Source organism: Triticum dicoccoides, chromosome 1A, assembly GCF_002162155.2.
Source record: "Triticum dicoccoides isolate Atlit2015 ecotype Zavitan chromosome 1A, WEW_v2.0, whole genome shotgun sequence".
Lineage (NCBI taxonomy): Eukaryota > Viridiplantae > Streptophyta > Magnoliopsida > Poales > Poaceae > Triticum > Triticum dicoccoides.
In genome coordinates, this window is record NC_041380.1 from 272,671,230 (window position 1) to 272,678,300 (window position 7,071).

The 7,071-nt window shown below is 44.6% G+C and overlaps 1 protein-coding gene across 1 annotated transcript; it reads right to left on the reverse strand.

Moving 5' to 3' along the window:
• Positions 1 to 639: 639 nt before the first annotated feature.
• On the reverse strand, positions 640 to 6,134 carry LOC119268601 (very-long-chain aldehyde decarbonylase GL1-5-like). The gene is made up of 10 exons (XM_037550266.1): positions 5,972 to 6,134; positions 5,660 to 5,883; positions 4,986 to 5,218; positions 2,583 to 2,802; positions 2,117 to 2,492; positions 1,926 to 2,033; positions 1,649 to 1,849; positions 1,452 to 1,550; positions 1,157 to 1,333; positions 640 to 1,072 (listed from the first exon to the last, which is right to left on the reverse strand). Exons 1-10 carry the CDS (start codon positions 6,029 to 6,031, stop codon positions 911 to 913), a joined length of 1,860 nt encoding a protein of 619 aa, XP_037406163.1. The 5' UTR covers positions 6,032 to 6,134; the 3' UTR covers positions 640 to 910.
• Between the last annotated feature and the right edge of the window lie 937 nt (positions 6,135 to 7,071).

Consider the following 7,071-nt stretch of genomic DNA (forward strand, 5'->3'; position numbering starts at 1 on the left):
CAATCAGTGCTATCACCCGACGTCTCCCAGCATCGATCCAAATCTTTGCTTCCTCCTGTATGTTGGAAAGAACCTGATCAATCGTAGAGGCTTGTTGGCTGAAGACACGGGCATTTCGTTCCTTCCATAGTGACCACCAAATGAGCGCACTGATCGATCTCCAAGTTTTTTTGGCGTCCTTCCTGAGCCTACCCGAAGTGCGTGTCATCCAGCCCAGGAGGGTATCATCTGTGGGCAGTGGCGCCATGTCGCTCGGCATCATCAACAAGTCAAGCACTCGAAGCCACAACCCTTGCGTAAATGGGCAGCTCGCCAATATGTGCATCGCCGTCTCTGGCTCTGGAGTTTGTTGGCATAGCAAACATGTTGGGTTATGTGGCCAGCCACGCTTGGCAACGACAATGACAACGGCAACATCAAAGCGTGTACCCCTTCTTGAAGGCGTCGAAGAAGTCGACTTGGTCCTAGGTGGAGCCATATCTTGTAATGGTTCTGCAGTACTAGTCTATGTTATGTACCCTGCTTGTTGACTACTTTGGACTTGTTGCCTTTGCATCAAATTTAGTAAAAACAGATGTGTGCATCACAATAACGGAGGGGCAGGAATTTCAACCTGCTTTTCGGAAAAATAAAATCCCAAGTCTAAATGTAAAATGATCACATAAATGGTCCATCTGTGTTTCTACATTGACTTACATTATTGATCCAACAGATAGTGATACATAATTAATTCATTGTCGGTGTGATTGCATAGAAGATAAATAGTGTAGTGAAGAGCCAATAGTAGCAGATCAACCTACTGGGAGTTTACATTTGTGGCGTCCAATGTAATGTGTGCCTTTCTCCCTTAGCATGTTTAATTATGGCATAGCTATCTGAAGATTATGGCAGTGACTTGCAGCCAAAACCATCAAAGTTGTGCAACAGGGCGGAACCCATGCATAATTGCCGCAGACCACACTTTCTCCAGGTCCAGCACTGTATCTCCGCACTCATCCTCGCTCCATCCCTCCAATGCATGAACAATTCCAGCGACGCGCCACGCGCTCATGACCCTCCTTGGCAGCCAATTCTGAAAACAACCAAAGATGGCAAATAGTAGATGATGTACTGAGGCTCTTCCAAAGTTGATTGCAGCTTAGCGTGATCGTATTACCTCGCACGAGTGCACGTTTTGCATCGATTCAGGTACACCCATTGCAGGAGTCATGGCATAGGTGCAGCAGTCCTTGCGCGCCATCTTTGGCGGGAACTGTGAGAATGGGATGAACTTTGTTCCTTGCGGTGCCCTGAACTGCTCAGCAGCATCCAGACCTTCTCCAATGAGCCACACCTGGAAACATTGAGGCCAACCAGTAATGCGGTTTGTTAAATAGCCATTATGCTATCCTACATCGTGCAACCTATTCATCTCCTATAAGAAGCCCCTTGTTTTTAATTCTCCTTCTTACCTCTGTAGTGCTAGTTGTTGATAATAAAAGATTCCCGGCTTCATTTTCTGGTATACAAGGCTTCAGGAGATGGTACTCCTGCTTGTTTGTCATTATGACCTGCCCAAGACGATCCGCTTGTTACATTTCAGTATAAAAATCTATTTCTGTGTATGATTGAATTTGAATTGGAGCAGATGTGGGTAGCTGGTTCTTACTTTGACGTTTTTCTTGCAGAGTGCCGCAGCAACACTACGAGCCACCTTCGAAATCTTTCCCGCTAGGATAACTTGATTTGTGCCTCGGGGAATAGTGTCGATGACCACTGCAGCAGCTAGGCTAGTGCCATCCACAAGTCTTACCCCCATCTTTGGGTATTTCTGCAGATAAAGTTCTCCACTTCCATTGAGGCTATGCGCCTGATGTTCAAAATATTGTGGTGAGTTACAAGCTGTGCTATTACGGGAGATCTGAACAACGAAAGAAATGACATACCTGATTCAGAAGTCCAAGGCTAACAACTTTTGCTCCTTTCTTACCAGCTTCAGATATCGCCTTCTCAATCAGGTCATTGATTGCTTCCTTCTCCTTGTTCAGTCCATACTGCAGAAACGAAAAGGCTATAAAGTTGCTCGACATATAAACCAGTTTCCTTCTTGAATTAAATTCAAACATGATATTCTTACATGGAAACTGTATCTTGGTATAGCCCACGACTGCATACGGAGCTTCTTCATGGAATTCCTCTCAACGGTGAACCAAGAACCGTATGCCCACGTCAGTACCATGGACAGCCATGACACGGGCCACATGATCCGCAACTGCCACATGGAAGTGTATGGCTTGGAGGCATACTGGGCGAACCCGGTCCTTATATGGTAGATAGACTGCAGGCTGGTAAGATGCGTAAGGTGAACCACATCTACTTCTTTCTCCTTGCCCTTGAGTGAGTTTTCGTACAGCGCGTCCGTCGACTTGTCCATGGTGTTGTATATGTAGTCATAGAATGGCATGAAAAGAGAGTAGTTTGTCCGGAACTGGGTGTGGTGAAGAGAATGAAACCTAGAAGCAACAGTGCAGATTACACGCTGAGAATCATGGAAACAAAAGCTTAATTTTTCAGAGTAACATCTACAGTAACTGAACACTTACGATGGTGTATACATGAGATACTTGAGAGGGGGGATCCATTTGAAGAGCCGATTAGGTACCAGTTCGAAGTTGCAGTGGCCCATGTTGTTCATGAAGTCAATGTAGATCACATACATCTCGAACGTGATTATGGAGGCGGTTCCGGTCAGTGCGCAGGTGATCATTGGGACCGAGAACAGCAGTTGATAGGCTAGTAGCTCGGCAAATGGATGGATTACGGCTGCATGAACATAACATGATGATGTCTCGTTAGGTGTACTTGTTTAGAAAGAGATACGGTATGAGGCTAAATTTCGTGTTTTGACCCTTTTTCCAAACTTGTTTGAGATCTGACCCTGCTTTGCAAAAATTTCAGGATCTGACCCTTTTCTTACCGTCGGATTTCGATTAACTTTCAGAAAAGGGTCAAAACACAAAAATTTGCCACGGTATGATGGCTAGTTGCGTCTTTCGGTAGAGATACCGTTAGAAAGAGATACGGTATGAGGCTAAATTTCGTGTTTTGACCCTTTTTCCAAACTTGTTCGAGATCTGACCCTGCTTTGCAAAAATTACAGGATCTGACCCTTTTCTTACCGTCAGATTTCGATTAACTTTCAGAAAATGGTCAAAACACAGAAATTTGCCATGGTATGATGGCTAGTTGTGTCTTTCGGTAGAGATACCGTTGGTAGCCGCCCCTATGTACTTGTTCAGAAAGAGAAAGGCCTTGTGAGTAAAAGGATAGCAACTAGTAGCTTACTACTCCCTCTGTCCCATAATATAAGAACGTTTTTGACACTAAACGAGTGTCAAAAACGTTCTTATATTATGGGACGGAGGGAGTAGCTTGCTGTTGTTATACGTTCAGTTGATCACTTGATATATCTCTTCAACTGTGTGAATTAATTGCCTGGTGTGTTAGCAGACATGATCGTGACATGATTCTGTATAGCTAATTGAGTGTGATTGATTATGGATATTCCTAATCGGTTAAGCACAGATCCCTGTAATCTCGTGATGTAATCTTCACATGCAAGCTGGCCTGAATATGTATACATATATATATACACACGGATATACCTCGGCCGACATCGTTAGGCGTGTGCGGCATATGCAATTTCCATTCAATTTTCCTTGCATGGAGCATTGTCAGCTTACCTTTTCTCCATCGCGGAAAAATAAAGCCTCTTCTGTTTGAAGTGTAGATGCATAATATGGAGCATGTAGAGCTCTGCCTCCACACTGAAGATACTAGCTAGTTGTTACAATTGTCGAGGAATTGTTGGCTGCACGATTGGCTGGCAAGTAGGGAATTAATAGGCAAATCGGCAAGTTAATTAATTAATCGATCAATTTATCAGTTTATCGGCTACTTGAAGACCCTACAAGTAGGGATTAATCACATACTTTTGGTATGGGAGCATTTTTAACATCACAAATCTAGCGATACAGTACGGCTAGTTGTGTTACAGGCTGTGTCGGTAGCTTTCCTTATGTCTGGAACTGTTGGTGCGGTCACCCTCTGAATGTTTCAAACATATTGAAAGAACAGGTGAGAGGTTGGGAACTTTGATTAATGACTACCAGTACTTAGAGTGCACTCGTTAACATAGTCCCCTGCATGTGTTAGATGGGGTTAAACCATGTGATAGCTCACCGGCTAATTAATTAACCACGTTAAGCGCATCATCATGTTCTCCTTTTCTGACGTGACCCTCACTAAACAAGCTCTCTAGTCTGGGGTGATCACCATGTGATAGCGCACCGGCTAATTAATAAGCATGTTTAGTGAGGGTCACGTTAGAAAAAAGCATGTTAAGTGAGGGCGTGAGGGGAGGGGGAGGCTCTGGTATGATCACGCTATGGCAATGGAATCCCACGCAATCCGAGATGGGGTCTGGCTGGCATGTGACTTAGCATGCGTAAGGTGATACTCCCTCCGTCCGAAAATACTTGTCATCAAAATGGATGGAAAGGGATGTATCTAGAACTATATATAGTTCTAGATACATCCCTTTTCATCCATTTTGATGACAAGTATTTTCGGATAGTTCTAGATACATCCATTTTCATCCATTTTGATGACAAGTATTTTCGGACGGAGGGAGTAGTTGAGACCGACGCTCAAGAGGTGGTGAATATGTGGAACGCTAGAAACTTTGAACGTTCCCAGATAGCTGCTACTGTGCATGAAATACAAAAGCTTTGTTGGAATTTAGAGGAATTTCATCTAAAGTTTACGGCAGGAGAAGCCAATGAGTTGGCGCATCTTTGCGCGAAGCGATGTACTAATACCTCTAGAAGACGGTGCTTGTGGATTGCGTTCCTTGTGGATTGTGTAAGGAAGGAATGTAATTCGACTACTTGTCAATAAAGCTCTTGATTCTCAGAAAAAAAAGTGAGGATGCGAGGGGGCCTTACATGTGATTGGCTCGGTGACAATGGAGGCGTGGTGGTGCGAATGGTAGCGGGTGTAGAGGAAGTGGTGGTGCAGCGCGCGGTGGAACCAGTAGTAGAGGAACTCGACCGGGCCGGCGTGAAGCAGCACCAGCAGCACTGCGCCATCAATCCTCCACCATGGCAGGTTCTGCCCACCCGGCAGGTACAGCGAGCCAAGGAGCAGCAGGATGGCACTCAGGATGATCTGGTCGTCCCTACCATGCGCATTACACATATGAATGTTACTTTTGAATCAATCTAATTGTACATGTTGCCCTCACCTCTCAAAATGAGATGCTTTGTAAATAATTTGTGTGAGACATTAGTGCATCACAACAACAACAACAAAGTCTTTAGTCCCAAATAAGTTGGGGTAGGCTAGCATTTTTTTATGTAGTTTCTAAAAAGTGCAACTATCTAATTTTATTTAGACAAAACAACATTCTGGATCTTTAAAAAAAACAACATTCTTGATCTTTGATGTTCAAGTAAGAGTGCTTTTTATCCCACGAAAAAAAGTAAGAATGTTTAACGTAGGTATATAGACGACCTTATATTGGTGCATGCAACTAGTGTATTGGCCCTTTTAGTCTAGGCACCGCACACTTGCCAACTAAGTTTGACCGACAAGACCATGTAGGTGCATATATACGTACCAGTTGCGCTCGCGGTCGACCTGGTCGAACTCGATGCCGCGGTCGACGATCTGGCGCTTCCCGCGCGCGTTGTAGAGGCGGGACACGGTGATCCATGCCTGGTCGTGGAGCGCCCGGAGCAGCATCGACGGGAGAATGGCAATGTAGCCCGGGTCCAGCTCCCTCCACCCCTTGGTCGCCGCGAGGTGGCACCCGTGCACCACCCATGGCGCCAGCACAAGATACTGCATATGCATTCATCATCTCATCTACAGTATATGTTGGATTGCTTGCGATCGAGGTGGTGCAAATCTGCTAGTGCTAGGCACGTACCTTGAAGCTGCCGAGTCTCTTCCATGGCCACTCGCTGAGGATGCCGGGGTTCGTAGCCATCGCAAGCTAGATGGTAATGCTACGTACGTACCACTCAGCGAGGAGATGCCTATGATGGATATGATGGCTCTTTGCCACCTGTGGGCTGTGGCGACGAGATGACCGCTGTATCCACTCGATTTATAGGCCCGTTATGTGGGTGGATGTCAAGCAGGTGGTCTAACATCCTACGTTGGTGTCAACATAACTGCACTTGAATGGGTTGGCGGCAATAGGTAACCACAAAATGGTCCATACTCCAAATCCTATGCTTGATTTTTTCCTCTTAGGGCTAGCCTCTTTGACTTTTGCCTCTTAGCAGTGGCCTCTTATTTCTTATCAGTTTTGCTAAAGCACATCTAGATGCGCTATAAGTATTGCACATCTAAGTCATATGTCATTGATCTTACATTAAGATTCATGTAAATATTTTTTTTCTCTTTTATTTTTTTTCTTTTTATACTTGATTCAATCACTTAGATTTGCAATAACTAGGACACATCTAGATGTGCCCTAGATACACCCTTCTTAAAAAACATTGACAAAGGCATGCAACTACAATAAGAAAACCACATAAAGCAATCTCTCAGCTGAACGTGAGATCCTCCCTTCTTGCTTGTCATGATATTTTAGTCATGGTGCAGTGGTCAACACTGCAACAGATAGGCAGAATTCTTGTTTTGTTTGTTTTCTTTCAAAAACATTAGTTTTTAGGGTGTGTCTAGGGCACATCAAGATGTATTCTAGGGCACATCAAGATGTGCTCTACTTATTACACATCTAAGTGAGTGAATCAAGCATAAAAAGAAAAAGAAAAATAAATATCCACACAAATTTTAATGTAAGATCAATGACATAAAACTTAAATGCGCAATACTTATATCACATCTAGATGTGCTTTAGCAAAACCGTTCTTGAAACCACTATATTACCTGCACTGCGCGATGCCGTACGCCTAATGCAGTTGGCACTTGGCAGGCCCCGCCGCTCGCTGTGTCCTACCCGTGCTCGCCGGCCGGCGCGCCGTCCGCTTGATGCAGGCGGCAAGCGGCAGGCGGCAG

What these genes read in the sequence shown, in the direction of transcription:
- LOC119268601 (XM_037550266.1), bottom strand. Translation starts at nt 6,031, where the DNA reads ATGGCTACGAACCCCGGCATCCTCAGCGAGTGGCCATGGAAGAGACTC. An exon ending in AGAGACTCGGCAGCTTCAAG is followed by an intron (nt 5,884 to 5,971) that starts GTACGTGCCTAG and finishes ATGCATATGCAG; the next exon opens with TATCTTGTGCTGGCGCCATG. An exon ending in TATCTCATGTATACACCATC is followed by an intron (nt 2,493 to 2,582) that starts GTAAGTGTTCAG and finishes TGTTGCTTCTAG; the next exon opens with GTTTCATTCTCTTCACCACA.